Source organism: Nansenia antarctica, assembly GCF_963989245.1.
Source record: "Nansenia antarctica genome assembly, chromosome: 7".
NCBI classification, from domain to species: domain Eukaryota; kingdom Metazoa; phylum Chordata; class Actinopteri; order Argentiniformes; family Microstomatidae; genus Nansenia; species Nansenia antarctica.
Genome location: NC_137677.1, coordinates 61,447,681 through 61,472,156, shown reverse-complemented (window position 1 = coordinate 61,472,156; position 24,476 = coordinate 61,447,681). Strand labels below are relative to the sequence as shown.

Here is a 24,476-nt window from a genome sequence, read left to right as displayed (position 1 = left end):
GACTGGAAGCAGGAGCAGAGCTTAAGTAGGAGCCAGTCGCGGTCTTATTCGTCCACACCTGGCACCACTGATTGATGTGGTGGTCTAGTGGATAGTGTGTTGGACTTCCGATCGGAAGGTTGTGAGTTCAAATCCCGCCTGAAACCACACCACTACTAGTGTGCCCTTGAGTAAGGCACTTAGCCCTCAGTTACTCCAGGGGGACTGTCCCTGTAATTCGTAATTGTAAGTCGCTTTGGATAAAAGCGTCTGCTAAATGGCAAAATTAAAATTAAATTAAAATTATGGCTGATGAGCCAGGGGCGCTCTTAATCGTTCACTGATCGACGTCTGATGAGCCAGGGGCGGAGCTGTGACACTTCTCATCCAACCACAATCAAATTCACTCTATCCGGATGGCGCGACTTATCTGGATAGGTTTTTTTTGTGTGTGTTTTTTTTAACGATGAAAAGCTGTAATGAAAACAAGCTGAAATGCAATAGGAGTAACGAGGCTATTTTTAAAATGTAAGGAGTAGAAAGTACAGATAATTGCGTGAAAATGTAAGGAGTAGAAGTAAAAAGTCGGCTGAAAAATAATTACTCCAGTAAAGTATAGATACCCAAAATTTCTACTTAAGTAAGGTAACGAAGTATTTGTACTTCGTTACTTGACACCTCTGCGAATGAATGCACACACAATTCACAGACCAAGACAAAGAACACTACATCGCTTAACTAAATAGATTGAACATCACCGAATAGATTGAACATCACCTTATAACGCCCCCGGCGTACTATTCAAGCCATTAGAAAACGCAAGCTAGCTGTCTGCTATAGGCTAAGTTAACCTTAGGTAACGTTACGTCCCGTTACATGTAGCCTAATCTCACCCAGAGTTATATTACTTTGAATCGCTTCACCTAGCAAACAGTATAAGTAAGTAAAGCAAACAGTATGCCTATCACCTACATATTTATTATGATTAAGCAGCAGAAATGTGTCACCTTGCCTAGAGGGCAGTAGAGGGCAGCAGGGGGCAATAGAGAGCAGTAGAGAGCAGTAGGGAGCAGTAGAGGGCAGCAGGGGGCAGTAGAGGGCAGTAGGGGCAGTAGAGAGCAGTAGAGAGCACCAGGGCACAGTAGGGGGCAGCAGGGGGCAATAGCGGGCAGCAAGGGGCAGTAGAGAGTCTGGAGGAGCCAGGAACAACCAGGAAGAGAGTTTCCACCATTCCCAGGTATTGACAGACAGGTCAGGGGTCAGACCATAGGCTGGTCACAACAGGGGGTGGAGCGTCAAGAAGTACAGACCAGGTGTAAAAATATCATTCATGTTTATTCATGAGTTCTCCACAATGACTTTGGCAGTTATATTATTGTGTGTGTGTGTGTGTGTGTGTGTGTCCAGTATCTCTCCTACTGTCTCCTTGGTGTTTTAACATGTTGACATCAGTGAACAGTTATTGTGGTGTGTGTACGTGTGTGTGAGAACCTCTGTGTGTGTGTGTGTGTGTGTGTGTGTGTCTGTGTGCATTTTGGTATTAGTGTGCATGTGTGTGTGTGTGTGTGTGTGTGTGTGTGGGGGGGGGGGGGCTTAGACCACGGCCCGGAACAGGAAGGAGAGGGCGGCTCCAAACGCCATACCCAGGGACAGGAAGAACGTCATCATGGCGCCGGCCGTCACTGCTTAATTCCTGTAGAGACAGAAGAAGAAGAATGGTGTGTGTGTGTGTGTGTGTGTGTGTGTGTGTGTGTGTGTGTGTGTGTGTGTGTACGTGTGTGTGTGTGTGTGTGTGTGTGTGTGTGTGTGTGTGTGTGTGTGTGTGTGTGTGTGTGTGTGAGAGTCTGACCTTGATCTTGATCTTGGTCCAGCTGGGTTCCCTGTGATTAGTATATCGGCGATTAAAATAAATCCTGCGATCAGGCAACTCGGGATTGGAATTCAAGCCTCAGGTGATTCCTCGAACGAGGATCAGGCTTGTGTCATGAGTGTTCACAGAACACCGGCTTACAAATCCTCGATATGGGCGCGTGCACGCAGACATAAAGAGCCCCGAAGAGTCAAACTGTCGAAATTAAGATTGATCTTTATGAAGACGACAAATAAGATGTGAAATAGTGTAATACTGCCGCAAGGGAGTAAGACAATATGAAAGACAATATGAAAGTGACACTCATCTGATACACTGCAATACTCATTTATAAACACGTGAGGGCGCCATCGTCACGGCCATATAGCAGGCCTCTCTTCAATATTCGACTAAATTAAAATAATGAAAAGTGTTGACATGCACTCCTCTATAAAGTAATTGAAGGAGTTATTATTATGATTATTATGAAATACAGTTACTTGGGGGGGGGGGGGTATTCCATCAATGTCGCTAAAGGAAAATCCAGGCTTATTTTTTACAAGGCTTATTTTTTTATAAATCTTATTTTAAAATCTAGGTTTATTTTGATACATCTCTCGAGACGTATCAAAGATAAGCCTGGATTTTCCTTTAGCGAAGATAATGGAAACCCCCCCAGCAAACTCCGCGAAGTAAAAAAAGCCCCACCCACCCGGGCGACGGGGTCGTACTACAAAACGAGTGAACCCATAACGGTGCCACGCACACAGACAGACAAGATGCCGAACTCATCGCTTTTCCTTTACTTGTTTTTCTATGTACAGATCTACGTTTTGGTTGATTATACATTCGCTGATGAATCAACCGACGAGGTGAAGACAGAGATCGTGTTCATGCCCGAGGACTGCAAACGACAGAGCAAAAAGGGAGACTTACTGAACGCGCATTACGATGGCTACCTGGCGAAAGACGGCTCGCAGTTCTACTGCAGGTAAAGTTTGCCAAAGTTGTTAAGATTCATTCACAGAATCTGAATAATGCCATCATTGGCCAACGTGCATTTCTTTGTTCATATACAACAATCCATTTATACGACACCATTTTAATGCAAAATGTTGAGAACATAGTTTTGATATGGTTTGACAATGTTCTGGGTGATTGATCACGATAATGCAGCTTATTATCATAATATATATTATATTGCTCTGCGCTTATGAGTGCATGGGATCTCCCGAAAATGTTTCACCGATTTGCATCATATTATTGGGTTCTGAAGTAAAGTCCCGTCACTCCTCCAGACAGGACCAGCCAGACTCTGGACGCACACAAACCCACACCGGCCGCGCGCATGCGTCAACGACACGCCAGCGTTGCAACATTATTGGACACGCTCAATTTATTCAATCATTTCATCCATATATTCATCCATCCGGATAGCATCCTGCTCTATACAGTCCCGTGGACAGATTAGAGTGGGGGACTTTGTCATTGTAAATGACCCCGCCCGCCAAGACACAGTCCTTCTCCTAATGAAGTCCTCCTTCTTTCACTGTGTCTGACTGTTCCTCTGGTGGTTGTGGTCTTTGACATGGCATGGCTCTGACTGTTCCTCTGGTGGTTGTGGTCTTTGACATGGCATGGCTCTGACTGTTCCTCTGGTGGTTGTGGTCTTTGACATGGCATGGCAATGTAGGCAGGTGGGTAACAGGTTGGCTTTAGGACCATGCAAGGAACTCTGCCTTTACCTGAGTGATAATACTACTGAAATGGAGTGATGACGAACAGAGTGACTGTCCCATATTTTGTCCCCTCTTGAACCTAATGAGATGGCTAGATAACCAGCTAATCTGCAATTGCCAGCTGTCAGCGATTGTATATCTCTAGCAATCACATTAAGTCTGGTCTGCATGGTCTGTCGGTATTAGATGACGAGACGATGACGTGGCTTCTGGAGGGGTGTCCAGAAATATAGCCCAGGTGAGCCCCTCAACCAGGTCTCGGGGTGGTAAAAGGGTAGCCCCTCGGCCCCGAGCCTGGTGGAGTGGAGAGGAAAACAACTACCCATACGCCGAAGAAGAAGAAGAACATTAAGCCTGGTACACATATAAAGATTTTCTAAATCTTAACAGATTTTTTATCTGAGTCCCCACACATGAAGATAAAAAATCATGGATTGAACAGTTTTGATCGTATTGTGTGTGGTGTGCTCCGATATTCCCATTTCCGCACACCACATACATAAAGATCTGTCCTAGAGTCTCGTCCCCCAAGCCAGAAATCTCGCGTGATCAGGGTAGTAGTACCCTGACCAGTGGCAGACTCAGGCTGTTTGAAGGGCAGGGGCGAAAAGAAAAAAAGGGCACCTACTGCACAACATGGGACCCCCCCCCAGTGCACATGGTCAAGTTTAGACCATTGGAAGGGCAGCCAATAGGGCACATCCTCTAATTTCGCCACTCAAAAGGGCACTTTAGTGCGACGTTTTTCAACGATGGGGGTACATGGTCAAATGAAGACCGTTGGAGGGGCACCAATAGGACACATCCTCTCGGGGGCGCTTAGGTGGCGTAGCGGGTTAAGCGCTGACCATGTAACCGCAGGGTCCCCGGTTCGATTCCGTCCGGGGACATATCCTGCATGTCATCCCTCCTCTCTCTCACCCATCCTTCCTGTCTAAATCTTCACTGAAACTGTCAATAAAAAAAATAACAAAATAAAAAAAGGACATCCTCTCATTTTCGCCACTCAAAAGGGCATTTTTGCCACTCAAAAGGGCACTTAAGTGAGACGTTTTTCAACCGTGGGGGCACCAGGAGGGGCGGTCGCCCCCCCCTGCCCCCCCCTGGGTCCGCCAGTGACCCTGACTGCATCAAAAGTAACTTTGTACTTAGCTTATTATTATTATTATTATTATTTTTTTCTAGCCTAAATTGACAAATTATAGGACATATCCATTATGAACCTTGTCTGTATGGACCAGTTACTTACTTACTTACGCCTGTCGCTCCTTTTGGAGGAGCATAGGCCGTCGACAACAGTTCGCCAGGGTCCTCTGTCCTGTGCTTTGCTTTCCAGCTGTTTCCATGTCAGTCCACTCTGTGTGATGTCTGTCTCCAAGTCCCTGCGCCAGGTGTTCTTGGGCCGGCCTGTCTTCCTTTTGCCTTGGGGGTTCCATCTAAGGGCCTGTCTGGTGGTGCTGGTGTTTGGTTTGCGTAGTGTGTGGCCGATCCATCCCCACCTTCTTCTCTTGATTTGTTCTTCCACTGGTTGTTCGCCCGTTCTCTGCCAGAGATCGTTGTTACTGATGGTATCTGTTTAGGTTGTATGGACCAGTATCTTATATGAATGAGAAGAAACCATTTACAGAATATGTTCAGATTATTACATGCAGATGAATTTGTCTTTTCTTTTTCAGTCGCTCAGACAAAGCTGGCCATCCTCAGTGGTTTGTGTTGGGCGTCGGACAGGTAATCAAGGGCCTCGACATCGGCATGATTGGAATGTGTGCTGGGGAGAAGCGCAAGATAACGGTTCCACCTGCTTTAGCGTTCGGAGAAAAAGGCAAAGGTAAAAAGTATTTATGTGCGGTAAATTGTACTAGCACGGTTTGGGAATGTGATGGTTAGCTAACACAGTGAAAATAACTTGAATTCTGCTAACCCAAGAACACTATTTTCTCTTTCCTATGTTGCTACTTCCACAGCACTTTCTGAAGAAATGCCACCCCTGCCAGTTTACACAGCACATTATGCAGCTTCCTCTACGCATGTAAGCATGTTGGGTTAGATTGCATTCTTGCATACAATGTATAGGGGCGATACATTGCAAATCAATGGTTGTTGGCATTGCATGCGTATTTCGAATGCTGGCCATTCTCTATAAGGTGTTTTGATTAACTGTATTCCATTCTTGTGATATTGTTTCAGTATAGTGTGAATAGCTATCATCAATGCATGTACCGTATGTGCTGACATATTCTGGCATGTATCCTGATATTGCATGCAATGTCTAATTAAAGGGCTACGACTATTACGAAGTCTATCACTGGGTTTATTTGCAAGGACCTTCGCCTGTACAGTGTTGTGGAAAACTACGGTTTCTGCCGAATGCTGCAAACACTGGAAGCACGTCATGAAATACCAGTTAACACAGATATCGTGATGTATCGTTGATGAATTGTCTTGCAATGTATCGATTATCGCAGAATTGATGTACCGCGATACTGCTAAATATCATACGGTTATCGTTACGTGAGTTACCTTGTGATTCCCACCTCTAGAATAAACACATAATAATATTTGACATGAATTTATCCTATCCAGAAATATATTTTAAAATTGAGTTTTAATCGCGTAGCCCTATTAGTGCGTGTGAATAGCGTAGCCCTATTAATGCGTGAGAATAGCGTAGCCCTATTAGTGCGTGTGCACGCAGACATTTGTATGGTTTGTAGTGGGGGTCGCGGGCTGAAAAGTTTGGGAACCCCTTCCATAGAACACGCCTCGCCACCCCAGAACACCAATGGGGAGTATTCCATCAACGTCGCTAAAGGACAATCCAGCCTTATTTTGACAACTCTCGCGAGACTTCTCAAAATAAGCCTGATTTCCTTTAGCGACGTTAATGGAATACCTCCCTGGCCATATCAACATGTTTGTATACAAATCGAGTATCGGTTAGGGCACTCCATTTTAGAAAGCACTTTTGTGGGACCAAAACAGAGTTCGTAAATGAAATATTTCTTTCATGGATCTCATTCCATTTTTGGTAACGATTAAACATAGTCATTACAACTATTAGGAAGCATTTAGAAAGCTTGTATGTTACATACTGGACCTTTTACAGATTATTTAATACAACGCCTTAAAGACAATTCATAGGAAAAACCAAGCTATTAAACCTTATATGAATCCTATGAAAGGAAAATTAACGGAGATGAAACTATATTTTTACAAAATCATGTTACAGGAATACCTATACTGTTTTACAAAAATAATTTCAGAACCATCCGAGAGTGCATGTCAGGCTTGTTTATTTGATATAGAATGTACTAAATTATGTCAGTTTTGAAAATAATTTTAATTTTTAATTTTTTTATTTTCTGGTTGAGCAGATCCCGTTCCACCCAATTCTACGTTGATCTTTGAGGTGGAGCTCTACTCAGTGTCCAGAGGACCGCGCAGCATGGAGTCGTTTCGAGAAATAGACAACGATGGAGATAAGATTCTGACAATGACTGAGGTACCGTAGCCCACCTTCTTCTCAATAGAATAAAGTGACGATTGGCATTTACTTTATTTCGATTTTTTGTTGTCCAGTGGTCTTGAATGAAGTAGAAGCCGCACACTCTAGTTCCAGTTGCAAAAGTGTCGATTTTAATTGACAACGGTTTCGGCCGTAGCCTTTGTCAAGTTTTACAAACAACATAGTGCATGACAGCCATTACATAGACAGGTAGGCTACATTGAATAGGTAACACCTGTGAGGACACACCTATGTGAGAGTACAATTACGTCATAAATACGTACATGAGAAGACAATCGGTGTTACATATAAGCTGTACACTGGCTCAAAATTCTGTGTACATGAATAGACCCAACAGCGAGGGCTGGATATAAATAACATGTAGCTGTAAGCAGAGCGCTGAGTCCGGAAAGAAGAAAGAAAAGAAAAGAAAAGGGTCATACAATAACAGACACATGAGACATGGGGGGGGGGGGACCTGGGTGGGAAACACAACCTGACCAACTCTAAAATAACAGAATATATCATCAGCCCTGAAAAGGGCCGTCATAAGCTAGTATTAAGTAACCCTAATGACATCGAAGTCTCTACCGATCAATAAAGTTAGAGTAGACTCCAGGGTCCAGTGGTCTAGCACCATGGCCTACAGTGCACATGTATACCCATGTCAACATGGGTTCGAATCTGTCCCCACGGCCCCTTACTTTCCTGTCTCTCTTCACTGTCCCTATCCAATAACAATGAACAATATGGTGGTGGAAGGCTGCTCCACTCTGCTCCCCCAATGTAACCCCTATTGTAGTCCTGCTATAGTCATTCCTCCATATCAGAATATAGTGCTATCCAACTCCTGTGTAACATTTTGAGTGTGTAATTTTTCTTACCTTAACTGACTGACATCTCTTTAAGCACTAACTGAATGTCTGCTCTTTAAACACACTGAACTCTTTAACTGACTGACATCTCTTTAAATGCATATAATTTCTTACCTTAAATGCATATAATTCAATAATCTTCTATAATTCCCCCCCCCCCCCCCCCCCCCCCCCCCAATAGTACCTCACGCAATTGTACTTGTATAACCGAAGTGACAAATAAACATCTTGTATCTTGAGAATGTACTCAAGTAGCAGACAAGCTTGGAGGTATACCCCTGTATACTTCTATTGCATCGACTGAATAAAAGCATCAAGTTTAAAAGCAAATCTGTGGTTTGGTCAGAGGAGGGTTAACCAAAGGTTTTGTTTGTTATTTCTCAGGTGAAAGAGTACTTGAAGTTGGAGTACCAGAAAGGTGGTGATCAGCGCGATGAACCTTTCTATCAGAACATTTTGACTGATATATTCCGCAAGAGTGACCACGATGGAGATGGATTGATATCGGTTAAGGAGTACAATGTTTATGAACACGATGAGCTCTAGGATCCACCAATACCTGCAAAGCATAATAATGCATCATTTGATTTACAGTGCAGTCGGAAAGCATTCAGACCCCTTCACCTTTTCCACATTTTGTTGTGTTATCGACTCAATTTACAATAGACAATGGATTGAATAAAATGTATTTGCCATAAATCCACACACAATACCCCATGTACGTAAGTATTTTGCTATGGCACTCTTAAAATGTGCTAGAAATGCTAAATGTCATCAACAAATGACTCTAAGTTGAATTGAGTCCATCTTAATGCAAGAACAATAGTTAATGTCATTTTGGAATGAATATCTTTGTTTTTATAGGGTCTCTGGTTAGGCTGTTACTACCAACTCAGCAAATTGTAACATTTTGTCTTGATCCTTTTTAAAAGTGGTTTCGCTTTGTCATTCTGGGGTATTGTGTGTGGATTGATGGCAAATCATGTTTTATTTAATCCATTTTAAATTGGGGCTATACCACAACAACATGTGGAAAAAGTGAAGGGGTCTGAATACTTTCCGAATGCACTGTATTTTGTTTTTAGATTCTATGTTTTTACTATACCACCAGTGGATATTCCTAATCTGGTGAGGGTCCAGATTTTGACCAATAAAACCACTAAAACTTTATCAATAAACTCTTAAGTGATAAAGGTTAATGGGCAACGGATTGCGTTCTTTCAAAGTGTTGTGTATTAAAGGAGTAATCTTGGATTGGTACATACATTTGTGTCCTTTTGCATAAATGATATAATTGATACATTGAATATAACTTGTAAATTCCTCATGATCTTATTTCAACTGTTTATACCATCTTAACCCAAAATGTAACCTTGCTTTACCCCATTATTTGTGAACAATGTAATTTAAACAAACGCTATAGCTTCAAAACATGGTCAAAATGTGCATGTGACCACTTTGTTGTTAGAATCCCAGATTGCCCCTTTAAGCTATTAGACATTTTACATAACGCCATTACAGCTGCAGGTAACCAAGGAAACAGTCCTGTAACTTATTACAGTCCTGTATTATATTACCCAGGAGATCTAGAGGCAAGTGCTATATAAATCCAATGAATTATTATTATTATTATTATTATTATTATTATTATTATTATTATTATTATTATTATGAGGATAACAACGTTGACTTGAAAAACAGTAGGAGGAAGGGGCCAACCACCAAGACACCTATAAACGAACTAACAGGCAACAAAGGAGAAAGACACATTAATAATGATAATAACAACAATGCACACATTCACACACACACTACACACTCAACATATGCTTACACACACACGCACACACACACACACACACACAAACACACACACACACACACACACACACACACACACACACACACACACACACACACACACACACACACACACTTGTAAATAGCTTGTGTTGTCTTCAGTCTCAGCACTGTGTGGGTTTATTGATCCACCTGTTAGACTAATTATTATTGTGTACGGCAGCACTTTTGGGGGGAAAAGGAGTTGTAACATCTGATGCATCTGATAAACTATAAATCATAATAATATTATACCTCACCGCTGGCCTTAGGATAGACGTCAGCTATTCCCGCGAGACCAGGGAACGGGATGTGAAACGGGACGTGAAACTAAGATGGCGGGTCAATAAACGCACACAGTGCTGAGACTGAAGACAACACGAGTCATTTATTAAGTTTATAACTGTGCCAGAGGGCAAACATTACAACATGTTCACTTATTACACAAAGACTGGGAAAGCGACACTAGCTTGAACAACAACGGAGGCGCCGACCTGACGGTAGGAGTTGGAGTGATTGATGAATGAAGCAGAGAGCTGCTAGATACAATGGTCCGTACAGAGCTGCGTTAGTGATACAAGATCATTATGACATACTTATTCATTACAATCAAATACAATCATGTTCATAGATGTGGCTTTGTTTGGCTAGTTAACCAGCCAACTCTGTAACATTACCGTAGTGAATTACTCATGACATGACGTAGGCCTACTAGTTCCCTCTCGTCCGCATTTCAGACAGCAAATGTTACCAGCCCTTTATAAACAAGCACAAACACTTTCCACCACTTATCCATGGCACTTTTTGTTAAGTAAAAGATTGCATTTCATGTTCGAAAGGCGCTATGTAAATAAAGCTTTACTTACTAAGCACTTAGAGGACCCTACCTCCTATGTCCGACTCCTATTTGTTGATTTCAGTTCTGCTTTTAACACGATACAGCCGCACCTTTTAATTGAGAAGCTAAATGGGTTTAATGTCCCCCCCCTCATTATAAAATGGTATCACTCCTTTTTAACTAACCGCACACAGCGGGTCAGTGTTAATGGCACTCTTTCGGAACCCAGAACCATAAGCACTGGTGCTCCACAGGGTATAGTCAGTTCCCCTGTGCTCTTTACTTTATACACAAACGAGTAAAGAAGCACCTACCCTAGCAATCGCATCATAACATTCTCGGATGACACTGCCATCCTTGCTTTAATTAAAAAGGACAGTGACCTTAATGACTATTATTCTGAAATCCAGAGGTTTGTTAAATGGTGTGATGTTAACTGTCTGCTTTTAAATGTTAAGAAGACTGAGGAGATGGTGTTCGACCCCAGAGGTGTTGGGGACCACAGGCCTGTGGTCATCCACAAACAATCCATCTCTCAGGTCGCCTCTTACAAGTACCTGGGGGTTTTCATTGACAACTCACTCACCTGGAGCACTCATGTAGACAGCCGTTGTAGCAGATTACAACAACGACTACACTTCCTACGCCGTCTTAGAGTTCATGGTGTTGACCAAAAATGTATGCTACTCTTCTACCAGTCTGTCTTAGAGAGTCTCATCAGATACGGCATTACATCTTGGTTTGGTAACCTATCTGTACAACTAAGGTCCAAACTGGTCCGACTGATACAGACTGCATGGAAGATCATAGGGGTGAAAGACCACTCATCCCTGCAGTCTATTTTTGAACAGGCTACTCTCAGACAGGCTAATAGAATTCTCATGAATCCCTCCCATGTCCTACATGCAGAGTATGAACTGCTGCCCTCTGGGAGGAGGTTCAGAGTCCCCCGCGCTAGACTAAATAGATTTTAAAATTATTTTATTCCCGTTTCTGTTAAACTTTTAAACTGCACCAGATGAATGTGAACACATCTTGCTTATCGTTTTATTTCCACTCTTGTTTTAATCAAGGCTGCCTTCTGTTGTGTGTTAACATTCTGTATTGTCTGTTGCTCTTTGTTGGCTGCTGTGGGGTGCAAGCCCAATACACATTTCCCAGTGATGGGACAATAAAGTGACTTTTGACTTTGACTTGACTTGACTTACTTACTTACTTACTTTTACACTGCTGTACTGAAAAGGTACTGAACCGTGACTTCAAAACCACAAACTGAAATGTGTCTGTACCGTTACACCCCTATATATTTTAAATGTAACAATACAAACTTGATCTATTCAAATCTGTAATCTCTTACCTTTCAATAGCTATTTTCATTTCGTATGCACTCTTATCCTGTGGCCTGTAAATGATATTTGAAATGTCAAATGCCAACATTATGGCATAATCAGCCTATTTGCTGTGTTGTCAACACAGAAAAAGCTAAACTTTTGGTTTTCCCTTGAAAAAGAGGGGGCCACATATTAAAGAGCTGTAATTCCTAGACCCTTCCTCCAATTAGGATGTGAATACCCTCAAATTAAAGAGGGTATTTAGTCTGCACTTTAAGGCCATATTCATTCTATAACTGCAACTTGAATATGTTTTGGTAAACAGCTAAAATAACAACAATTCTGTCAGTGTCCAAAATGCATATATATATATATATATATATATATATATATATATATATATATATATATATATATATATATATGGACCTACATATAGCTTGGCTACTGTTTTCCACTTCTGGTAAAAAAAAATAACATAAAAGTATGTTTTGATTACATTTCTTCACTTTTGTTTTAATATTTTGATCATCTTTATTCGTAGGATTCCCTGCACTGTGAACTCCCCATCTGGGCAATGATGGATGCTTCTGCTTGTTCTGGTCATGACGACATGCGCCAGTGCTACGTCCAGTGTGGGAAGAAACTAAACATGGAGGATATTGTGAAAATACGGCAGCGAATTAGAAAAGGGGGACAACACCATTGTGGTACAACTGATCAGTAAGTCATACACATGCTGTGAATCCTGTCCACAAGTAGCCTATTGTGTTCACAGGGTTCGACAGTAACGCTTGTCCGGAGCAAGTAAAACATTTGCCGGGTTTGTTTGCGCGAGCCCGATGACGCTGCTAGATCCTGGATATTTTTAACTGTGTGCAGGAAGAACAACAGACGGCATAATAATAATATCTTCACTCCACGATTATCTAGTCTGGTCTGGCGCCTGCGCCGTCTGTTGTTCTTCCTGCACACAGGTAAAAATATCCAGGATCCAGCAGCGTTGTCGGGCTTGCACAAACAAATCTGGTGAATTTTTTACTTGCTCCGGGCAAGCGGGCAAGCGTTACTGTCGAACCCTGGTTCAATAATTCACCATAGGGTGCCAGGTGTACAGTAAGCTAATGGTGGTCATTGAATTGATATGATGAATTATACTGCCAGGTGCATAACTATAATCTTAGCCAAGTCATTGTATTAGCTCAGTACATTTCAGCAGCAGCTAAACAGTTGGTAATTAAAGGGCAGAACTATAAGCACATCTAATAGATGAATGTCATGTATGATAACGCAGCAAGCTTGCTTGAAAGGGAGCTGCCAGTCAAGCGTGCAAAGTCCACGCCCATACAGCCCTCTGTCTGACCAGGAAGTTGAGCCTAACTAGAATATTATTGTCATTTTTTCTTGGACACAAAATACAATTGGAACCGTTTAATGTCTATTTTCCAGACCCTTTAATTACAAAGAAATGCAATCAGTAATCCATAGATTATTGCATTTGCAGGACATGTCCTGTCAGTCTAGTTGGGCTTTCAGTGAACTGTCATTTATAATTGACTCTGCACTGTTTGTGCCTCCACTGTTTCTAGATGCAGGTCCTCTTCAGCTCATGTAACCACGTATGAACCAGAGTCCACAGAGTCCCCCGGATCTGGCTGTGGTTCTCCAGCCCTGAAAATCACACAGTGGGGTCCAGAGATGGTGGCAGTGAAGCTGGAGGAAGAAGATGTAGAGGAGAATGGTGTGATGGTGAAAGAAGAAGTGGAGGAGAAGAGAGTGATGGTGAAAGAAGAGGATGGAGGTGCAGCTGTAATGCAGAAGGGTGTGATGGTGAAAGAAGAAGATGGAGGAGAAGAAATGAGGGAGGAGGGAGTGATGGTGAAACAAGAGGTCGAAGTAGAAGTGGAGATTGAAGACACGGATGGTAAGTCTTTGTTGTATAGTGGTGAGGGTCATTGCACTGCTGTAAAATCAATGCTGCCAGTGGCAAGGCAAGTTTATTTGTATGGCACATTTCATACAACAGGGGCAATTCAAAGTGCTTTACATCCATTATTTAAAAATACAGCAAGAGGAGTATAGCAAGAAAATAAAAACGACTGAATAAAAGCAAATATAAGAGGTTAATAGATAAAACATTTAATAAGACAATAGTTCATGGATAAAAGACATTGATAGAAGTGTCATAACTGCTGCAAAACATGAAGGTTTTTAGCTTAGATTAGGTTATGTTTAGGGTTTGTGCCCGTTTGATTTCTTCAGGGAGTTTGTTCCAGGAGCATACAGCAGCTGACCTTAGGGGCCTTAGGGAATATAGGGTGGGAGGAGATCTGATATGAATACAGGGTGGGAGGACATCTGATATGAATATAGGGTGGGAGGACATCTGATATGAATACAGGGTGGGAGGACATCTGATATGAATATAGGGTGGGAGGACATCTGATATGAATATAGGGAGGGAGGAGATCTGATATGAATATAGGGAGGGAGGAGATCTGATATGAATATAGGGTGGGAGGACATCTGATATGTATTTTGGTCCAAGACCATTTTCTGTGAGAGACTGGTAGCCAGTGTAGGGATCTCAGGATTGGTGTAATGTGTTCAAACGTGTTCATTTTTGTTAGGACCCTAGCAGTTGCGTTTTGGATGAGCTGCAGCTTACGAACAGCCCCTTTCGATAGGCCTGTTAGTAGACCATTACAATAATCAAGTCTACTCGAAACAAATGCATGGATGAGTTTTTTTTTTTCAAGGTCTTATTTGGACATGAAACCTCTCATTCTTGTGTTGTTCAGGTGATAGTAGGCTGATTTAGTTATCAAGTTCATGTGGCTGTTGAAGTTTAGAGTCTAGAATTACACTAAGATTTCTGACCTGTTTTTTAGTTTAGAGAGAGAATCAAGTTTTGCACTGACTTTCGATCTTTTGTCAGGTTTACCGAATACAATTATCTCTGTTTTGTCCTTGTTTAATGAAGAATGGACAGACTCTCACATGTTCATTCTTCCCACGGGCAGTTCAGTTCAAACCCTGTATGTCTGATATGTTTGGAAACCATGGCGATTATTAAAAGCGGCAATGTAGATAGATAGATAGACTTTATTTGTCATTGCTACAGTACAGGTACCAAATAACGAAATTTAGGAGGGGAGGCTCCCCTGGTGTTTAGGAAAGGAAAAAGAAACACATTTTAGAAAAAGCATAGATGCATAAAATCACAAGAAGGTAAGGAGCTGGTTTACATCAATAAAGGCTATGTACACAATCCACTGTACTATACTGCACAGATAGTCAACTAGGGTTGTCATATTGCACAAGAAAGTATTTTTTCACATTATTTTAAAGTGTCACAGTTTGCAGGCTTGAAAATGTACATGTTTGTGCCTCAGCACTAGCTGCCATACAATCCGTCCGGACTGTCCTGGGCCCAGAACTTAGGCCTTTTCTGTGTTCAGGGCCTTGACGGCCCTGTGGTAGAAGCTGTCCTTCAGTCTGTTTGTCTTAGCGGCCGGGGTCCTGTACCTCCTGTTCGAGGGCAGCTTGACAAAGTGTTCGTGCCCAGGGTGGGTCGGGTCCTTGGAGATCTTGGAGGCCCTCCTGAGACAGCGTGTTTTGTACAGCTCCTCCAGAGAGGGGAGGGGGGCGCCGGTGATCTTCTGTGCTGTTCTCACGACTGTTAAGCGCTACGAGACTAAACCCATCTTTTGAGCAGAAACATACACACTCAAATCTGAACCGAGGACAGAGAAAATACACGATACAGAGCCCAATATGATCGATCCACCAGAATTCAAACACATTCATTCACTGCCCAACAACGTGCTAATGAATGTTCCCTTAAAGTTGCTTGCGTTTTGCGTCAACATAAAACACATTTACTGACGGTCAAGGGGTGCATGAGTGGTAGCTGAAACCTTCCTTGAGGGGAAACAAAAATAAGAGTTTTGTGAAAAGATCAAGCAGATACCGATGTACCTATTTTTTTATTTTTTTATTTAACCTTTATTTATACAGGTAAAAAACACATTGAGCCCCAAGGGCTCATTTTCAAGTGTGACCTGTTCACAGGCATACAACAATAACATCCACCACAAACAAATACAATACAAAACCTGGCCTACATAGTCTAAAACTAACTAAAACTACATAGTCTAAAACTAAAACTAGTCTAAAACAGTCTAAGATAATCTAAAACTAAACTGAAACTACAAAACCTAAAACTAGACAGCTAAAGATCTAGGGACAGGGAGGGGTCAGCAATGGGCAAAAGGGAGGGTCAACTTAATTGCAGTGTGGGCACTGGCACAGGATTCACTAGTTGAATAAACGAGGGCTAGGGCTGCCGTGCGCAAGGTCCTTGGGTCCTTGGGATTTGTAAATGAAAATATACCAGTGAAGGGTTCGGCGGATAGAGAGAGATGACCAGTTAACCAGAGAGTATAGCACACAGTGATGCATAATGGGTTTACAGCCTTTATCTGTACACCTATGTACCTACAGATACCTACGTCAGCATCATCAGCCACAAGGGAAACCGAAATATTAACCCAGGACATGCTAGCAAAACAGAAGAGAAGGGGAAACTGAAGCTACACTTTATATTTCGTTTTTTAATTTATTTTTAAAAAATTAAGCACTTTATTTTAAGATGCACATTTTTCAAAAGCTCTGTTATGTATCTTTACATTTAAATGCAGCCCTTATTTTACATGAGAAAAGAACATGTATTAGTACTTATAATCTCTCCGCTTCAAAGTGAAAATCTACAATATTGTTGAAATATTATTGAATTGTACTTTAATATGTATATGTACTATATGTATATATGTTACGGTACATGTGGGAATACGGTACATGTGGGAAAACTAGGGTTAGGGTTAGGTGCTACGTCGACTTGGTACATGCTAGCATGTCTAACCTTACCCCTAATCCTAACCCTAGCACCCTAGCACCTAACCCTAACCCTGTACCGTATTCCCACATGTACCGTAACATATATAAACCCCTCAAAAAAAGTTCGGAAACTTTATTTTGGTTGATTAATCCTCCCCTTTAATAATACCAATTGGTATTGTATTTTATATCGTTGGAAAGCCTGATTAGTCACCTGTACAACGAGGTACAACTTGTAGGGATCATGCATTCATGGAATGAACAACACAGCTAAACATGTGGATAGCGGCCCAAAGATATTTGCCAAAATCCCCTATATTCTTCTGTTGGTATTCACTCTTGTTTTGAGTTGCTTGGTGGATTGGATGATTGGACTCTCCCACAGTAATAAGGAAAAAACAACACATATTGGCCATTTTTACACTTTATTCATTTTACACTGTCAGGGACCTGAAGATCCATACGCAGTCACAACAGCTTGGCACCTCCTCCTCATGCTGGTCACCAGCCTGGTCACACACTGCTGTGGGACGGCATCCCATTCCTCAACCAGGATTTGCCGCAAGTCAGCCAACATGGTTGCGTTGGTCACTCTGGCATGTACAGCACACCCAAGCTGATCCCACAAGTGTTCAATTGGGTTGAGGTCTGGACTCACGGCAGGCCATTCCACCCTCTCCACTCCCAAATTCTGGAGGGGCTCTGTGATGATCCTGGCTCTGTGGGGGCGAGCGTTGTCATCCTGGAGGATGGAGTTAGGTCCCAGAATCTGGAAATATGGGATCGCCACTGGCCCCAGAATATCATTCCTGTCAATTAGGTGCCATTCAGGTGCCAGTCACACACCTGTGACTGACATACACCTGCCAGCACTTGAAGCTCAAAACGAGAGTGAATACCAACAGAAGAATATTGCAGGGGATTTTGTTAAATTGTTTTGGCCCGCTACCCACATGTTTAGCTGTGTTACTCATTCCACGAATGCATGATCCTGACAAGTTGTACCTCGTTGTAAAGGTGACTAATAAGGCTTTCCAACGATATAAAATACAATACCCATTGGTATTATTGAAGGGGAGGAAGAATCGACTGAAATGACGTTTCCAAACTTTTTTTGAGGAGTTTATATATATGGCACTGAATCATAACGCAATCTAGACATTATAATGTTCCAGACCTTTGCTTGAGGGCATTTTCTCTAACTGGACCTTGTTGATTTTTTGCTGAATACCCCTGCTATAGTCGTCCGATGAGAGGGCTATGTATGTCATCTGCATATTTGTGGTAGGCAATTTTGTTCTTTTTTATGATGTGTCCCAATGGAAGCATATAGAGATTGAATAGGAGGGGGGATTGACCCTTGGGGAACCCCACGTGTCATTTTAATTTGGTCAATGGAGACATAATAGCTTCTGTCCTGTAGGTAGGATCTAAACCAGTCTAGTAGTACTAAAACTGCGATGTTTCTGGAGTCAGTGTTCACACGAATGTCATTAAGGACCTTCATTTGGGGTTGAGTGGTTTGGGGAGTTGGGGGCAGGGAGTGAGGGTGGGGGGAGAGAAGGGGGGCTGCACCGTCGCTTTAGTGGCTCAACAAGTTGGCTAACGATCTGTCTTGCCCTGGCGACTGAAGGGCGCAGTTCAGCCAGCTGTGATGAGTTTGGAGGGCCCTTTACTGTAGGCTGTGATGCGTTTGGAGGGCCCTTTACTGTAGGCTGTGATGAGTTTGGAGGGCCCTTTACTGTAGGCTGTGATGAGTTTGGAGGGCCCTTTACTGTAGGCTGTGATGAGTTTGGAGGGCCCTTTACTGTGGGCTGTGATGAGTTTGGAGGGCCCTTTACTGTGGGTTGTGATGAGTCGCAGGTCTGTGGGGAGACCTGGAGCTGTGAACTAGGGATGCTCCGATCTGGATTTTTGGGGCCGATACCGATCACCGATTTGTTTCCTCAAGATCAACCGATACCGATACCGATTTTTTTTAAAATACATAACTGACTGGATAGCCTAAATATTTTTTGCTTTTTAGACAAAAGTTTTGATCCATTAGGCACCAAGCAAACGCAGACCCATTTTTATGGCATAGTAAAGGTCTGGCCTATCACCCAGTTAGGGCCTGAAGCCCAAGTCAGTCGATATGGCTGTATAAAAGACATCATAAACGTGGCCTTAATGGTTTACATACTGTTACGTCCTCCTATGTTTTCTGTTCAGTTATCTGTCTTCCCCAGGAAAAAAATAAAAAATAAAATAAAAAAAAATCGGTTTTTGCGATCGGCCATTTTTGCCGATCACCGATCGAGTCATTTGGAGTGAAATCGGCCGATTTAAATCGGTGGCCGATAAATCGGAGCATCCCTGCTGTGAACTACTGTGAACAATTCAGTTGGCTGTGCTGAGTCTGAAGAATCCTGCATTGTAGGCCTTTCAGTTGTCTCAAGAGCATCGAGAGAAGGGGGAGCAGAGGGTATGTTGTTTATTAAGTGGTATTTTCCCGATCTGTTTAAGTGGAGGCCCATTCTTTTTAATAGGTCGCTCTGCCTCCAGAATATGTTCCAGTGGTCAATAGATTTCAGCCCTTTAAGTTTGCACGCTCCCGAAAGCCGAGTGTTAAGGCTTAGCAGCTGAATTCGAAGTTACCTCTGGCAACAGTGGGAAGCGGTCCACAGATGAATGTTTCAATCTTAAGCTTGTCAAGTCTATTGAAATGTTCCATAAAATCACGTCTAATTTTACATGGATCGGTTGATCCCACGTGTAATATGAGCCGCTTTGTGTCTGGAGATTTAGTCAGTAGGAAGACAGTGGATTTGTAATTTTTTACCTCTTACATTTCTGATCGCCGAGTCTCCAATCATCTGTGAGGTCTGTTTCATCCGCTGCATGACACATGGAGAAGCAGAGGAAGGAGGGGGTGTTCTTGAGCGGGCCAGGGAGTCACCAGGGGGGGCAGGGGAGTCACGTGATTCCCAGGCTCTTGCGGCCTCTGAAATCTTGGCTTGACGCCGCTCCGCGGGCCAGTCTTGTTCTGTGCGTTTTGCCCGGCGCCTCGGGCCTATTTGTTGCTAACGATGCTAACGAGGACTTCGGTTGGCTGCTTTTCAGTAGTTTAGACGGGGGATAATTCATCTGTCCAGGGCACTGTAAGTCAGTCCGAACCTGCATAGTCTGACAGTCCTGGTCTCTCCCCTTGTGTGGGATTGATCTATCAGGGCTGGTTCCCCAGTCTAACCTAGTGGGCTATAGGACAGCCACATCCGTCTACATTACATTTACATTTTTGACACTTTCATCCAAAGCGACTTACTACATTTGTCTTAAGTAAGTAAATCATCTATATCTATGCTATGACCCGGAGCCAGTCCAAAACTTTCAACTTTTTGGCTCTGAAAAACTCCCTAGTTGCTATTGCAGGATGTTTTGGGTCGTCAACTTACTGTATGATGGCTTCCTTGAATTTTCTTATTTCCTTGAATAAATACAATTCCTTGTATTTATACCATGGCTATATAGAAATTATGCTAATTAACCATTGTGTTACTCCCCCAATCCACTTGGTCATACAATTTGACCTTTTGACCCTTGTATTATGTTGGGACAAACTCACACGTATATGACGTACAGGCATGTTTATATTATTTTATTTTATTACACCTTTTCTTTAACATATTTGAGAAACCAGAGAGACACCATCATGTTTTGCAGTATAAACTATAGGTATATTTCTATTTAAAATAATATTCTTCTTTTTGACAACTTTGCTCAATGTTTTGCACAAAATGTGTTTGTAACCCTGTATATGTTCATATTCTTACAGATGAGCAGAGCTCAAACCCAGGTTCAGACCACGAGCCCAGCTCCACCACATCAGGGAACCATCAACAACACAGACACTCAGGAGAGAAAACACACCACTGCTCCCACTGTGGCAAGAGTTTCAATCAAGCAGGAGACCTAAAGAGACACCAGAGAATACACTCAGGAGAGAAACCATACCAGTGCTCCCAGTGTGGCAAGAGTTTCAGTCATGCAGGATGCCTAAAGAGACACCAGAGAATACACACAGGAGAGAAACCATACCAGTGCACAGAGTGTGGGAAGAATTTCTATCGATCAGGAGACCTAATTCGACACCAGAGAATACACACAGGAGAGAAACCATACCAGTGCTCCCAGTGTGGGAAGAGTTTCACTTGGTTAGATACCCTAAGGAAGCATCAGAGAATACACTCAGGAGAGAAACCATACCACTGCTCCCAGTGTGGCAAGAGTTTCAATCAAGCAGGAGACTTAAAGACACACCAGAGAATACACACAGGAGAGAAACCATACCAGTGCACAGAGTGTGGGAAGAGTTTCAGTCGAGCTGGAAACCTAAAAGCACACCAGAGAATACACACAGGAGAGAAATCATACCAGTGCTCCCAGTGTGGCAAGAGTTTCAATCGGGAACAAAACCTAAAGAGCCACCTGAGAATTCACACAGGAGAGAAACCATACCAGTGCACACAGTGTGGGAACAGTTTCAAATATGCAGGACACCTAAAGAGACACCAGAGAATACACACAGGAGAGAAACCATACCAGTGCTCCCAGTGTGGGAAGAGTTTCAGTCATGGAGGAAGCCTGAAGAAACATCAGAGAGGAAAAATCTGCAGGAGTGTGTGATGTTCACCACACCGGATAAGTGGTTGTTGAAGATCACTCCACGGTTCTTGCCACCAGAGGGAGGCATCGAGCAGTCCACCCTGCCACAGGTCATTATAACACCACCAGAGGGCAACGATGAGCAGACCCCACCTCCGTCTGAGGAGGATCCAATGCCAGCATTGGGTCTGGACTTGAACTATGACATCGAGCTGTTCCCCATGATTAACCTGGGTTTACCACCAATGACTCTGCAATGATGAATGTTTCTGCCATGATCTGCCAGACTGATTTGCTATGAAATGTAGACCTGCTTGCATAAGAATAGAATCAGGAAGTGAAAAGCTAAATACATATACTCTGAGAGAAGTCAACATATCCAAGATAGAATAGGATTGTTTGTGTTGCAAGATGTAACACAAATAGAATGGGATTGTTTGTGTTGCAAGATGTAACACAAATAGAATGGGATTGTTTGTGTTGCAAGATGTATAAGAAATGTGAGATAGGACCAATGTGATGTAGCTGAGACTTGAGATAGCGCACACATCCTATCTTGTTGTTGATTAAAACAATGTCTTATGTTGAACTAGGGACAGAGCTTTAGGACAAAAGAGTTCCCCTTTTACTAAAATAAGCTCACTAGACGTAAGAGCAAGTAACTTTCCCCTTCTTGACCAGATGGTCTCCGGGAGAGGAGAACTTCCTCTTTTTAGCTAGTAGCTAATAGTTTGGAGTGATCCCAGCCAATTGGGCTGTAAAACGTAGAGGGTTTCTTACTGAATAATACTTGGTCTCAGTCTCTCAGACTTGGATTCTTTTTGGAACCACCTTCACTTGTATTGGGGAAGTGAAACGAGGCTCTGCCGAGGGCCGATTTCAACTCTGAGGATACAGGCTGGTGGCTGAAAGGAGAAACTAGGGCATCGGTCAAAGCCGAACTTCTCCATTATTTTTGTAGATAGGCAGAGTATGGGAAGAACAAGGTTGGTCATTCATTTAATTTCCTTTTATTATTATTTTTAACATTTAGTATGACTTTTAATTACTTGATGATTTTATTTCATTTCTTTAAAAAAAAAAAAAAAAAACAGTTCAATGATTTGACAAGGTATTAGGATGATTATTGGCACTATTATAAACAAATATTATTTACATTTACATTTTTGGCATTTAGCAGACGCCTTATTCCAAAGCGACTTACAATCAATACATTTGAATACTAAGCATGTGAATCAGTAGTCCACTATTCGTTGCAGGAAGAGTACTCTAGCTCGGGCCCGGGGCCACTGATAGAAGGAAAAACCTTCTCCCTATTATCGCCTTCTACTAAACTTTTTTTTTTTTTTTTTTTTACTGGAGAAACTGAGAAACAGTACAAGGGGGGCAGTAGAAGTTCTTAGGGACACAGTAGAGGGAAAAGCGGGTGTCTTTAGGAGACGTAGTGGTGAGGGTCAGAAGATGTCTCAGGAGGAGCAGTTAAGATGTAACCTGAAGAGATGGGTCTTCAGTCTACGACGGAAGATGGGTAGTGACTCTGCCGTTCTGACGGCCGTGGGGAGCTCATTCCACCAGCGGGGAGCCAGTGTTGTGAAGAGACGTGATCGGGCAGCCCGACTGCTGTGTAGAGGAGGTGGGGCCAGTCGGCCAGCCGAGGTGGAGGAACGGAGTGAGCGGGCATAATAAACATTATTATGTTATGATAATTTATGAATTGAAACATCTGGTGACTTGATTTACAGATGTTCCAGATGTTTTACAATTCATAAACTTGGAATTACATGCGACTGTGCGGTGTATGGAGTGCATGTATCATTCCAAGGAGAATAAAATATTTACAAATAATTAAAACAAATTTAAAAAAAAAAGATTTAGAAGGGTGAATTCAAACCTATATCAGGGTGGATTGAAGAATCACCAGAGAGGGTTTAAGGGTTAGGGTTAGGGGGTTTAAGGGTTAGGGTTGGGGGTGTAAGGTAGCCAGACCCTCTGAGAGGGTTTAAGGTAGCCATGGTAACCCTCTGATAGGGCTTTCACACCGGCAAAGAACCGTGCCGGTTCGCGTTCGCGAACCAAGTCTGGAACCGGCCGGCGCGTTCAGACCGAAGCTCAATTGGTTCGGAACCTGAAAAGTTGGTTCGCAGCGGGCACCAAAAAATAGTGGTTCTCAAGCGCGAACCAAAACGTAGAACAGTCACGTCGTCAGTGGGTGTGTCATATTCTAGGCTGCAGAGACCAGCAAGGAGGAAGTAGACACAATGTAATCTAATCTAAATCTAATCATTAGTGATCAAAAACAATATCAAAAGTGTCATTATTCTCTCTATCTTCATCCTCACATGCTCAGCAAACACACACACACACGCACACGCGCGCGGACATGCGTAACGATGAATTGAGAATCAAGGACCCCAATTGAAATAAGCCAGTGGCTTTCCTGGGTTTTTATCCTGTTAGTTGACCTTGTATGTAATATGTACTTTCATGTACCTACTTCTGCAAATCTTCTAATAAAGTTTTCAATCAATCAACGCGAATTTCGTAAGCCATTTCTATTCCTGTAATGGAGCAGCTGATTAGTAAAAGAACGCATATAGAAAGTGTCTTTTGTTTTGTTTCACATAAAATTGTGTTTGTCAGATACTGTAGTAGTGGAAGATATTATCCTCTTTTCCAGTGAAGTAGCTGCCATCTAGTTGTGAAATGTTTTGTTTATCCCGCCCCTTCATCACCCAGCGTTGATGACGCGGATGGTTCAGGTTACACTGGTATGAACGCGGGCTCGTTCGCCAGACAGCACCAAGGTTCAGAGGTTTCCGAACGCGAACGCGAACCGGCACGGTTCTTTGCCGGTGTGAAAGCCCTATCAGAGGGTTTAAGGTAGCCATGGTAACCCTCTGAGAGGGTTTAAGGTAGCCATGACCCTCTGAGAGGGTTTAAGGTAGCCATGACCCGAGGGTTTAAGGTAGCCATGGTAA

General features: G+C 42.6%; 1 protein-coding gene across 1 annotated transcript; it reads left to right on the top strand.

Moving 5' to 3' along the window:
- The first annotated feature begins 2,615 nt into the window (after window positions 1-2,615).
- fkbp7 (FKBP prolyl isomerase 7) lies at window positions 2,616-9,186 on the top strand. Its single transcript, XM_080535891.1, has 4 exons — window positions 2,616-2,819; window positions 5,244-5,395; window positions 6,942-7,069; window positions 8,332-9,186. Exons 1-4 carry the CDS (start codon window positions 2,722-2,724, stop codon window positions 8,491-8,493), a joined length of 540 nt encoding a protein of 179 aa, XP_080392017.1. The 5' UTR covers window positions 2,616-2,721; the 3' UTR covers window positions 8,494-9,186.
- The last annotated feature ends 15,290 nt before the right edge of the window (window positions 9,187-24,476 follow it).

Excerpts from the sequence above, each read along its gene's own strand:
- fkbp7 (XM_080535891.1), top strand. The coding sequence starts at position 2,722 with ATGCCCGAGGACTGCAAACGACAGAGCAAAAAGGGAGACTTACTGAAC. Across the intron at positions 5,396-6,941 it reads GTTCGGAGAAAAAGGCAAAG|ATCCCGTTCCACCCAATTCT; the intron begins GTAAAAAGTATT and ends CTGGTTGAGCAG. Across the intron at positions 7,070-8,331 it reads AGATTCTGACAATGACTGAG|GTGAAAGAGTACTTGAAGTT; the intron begins GTACCGTAGCCC and ends GTTATTTCTCAG.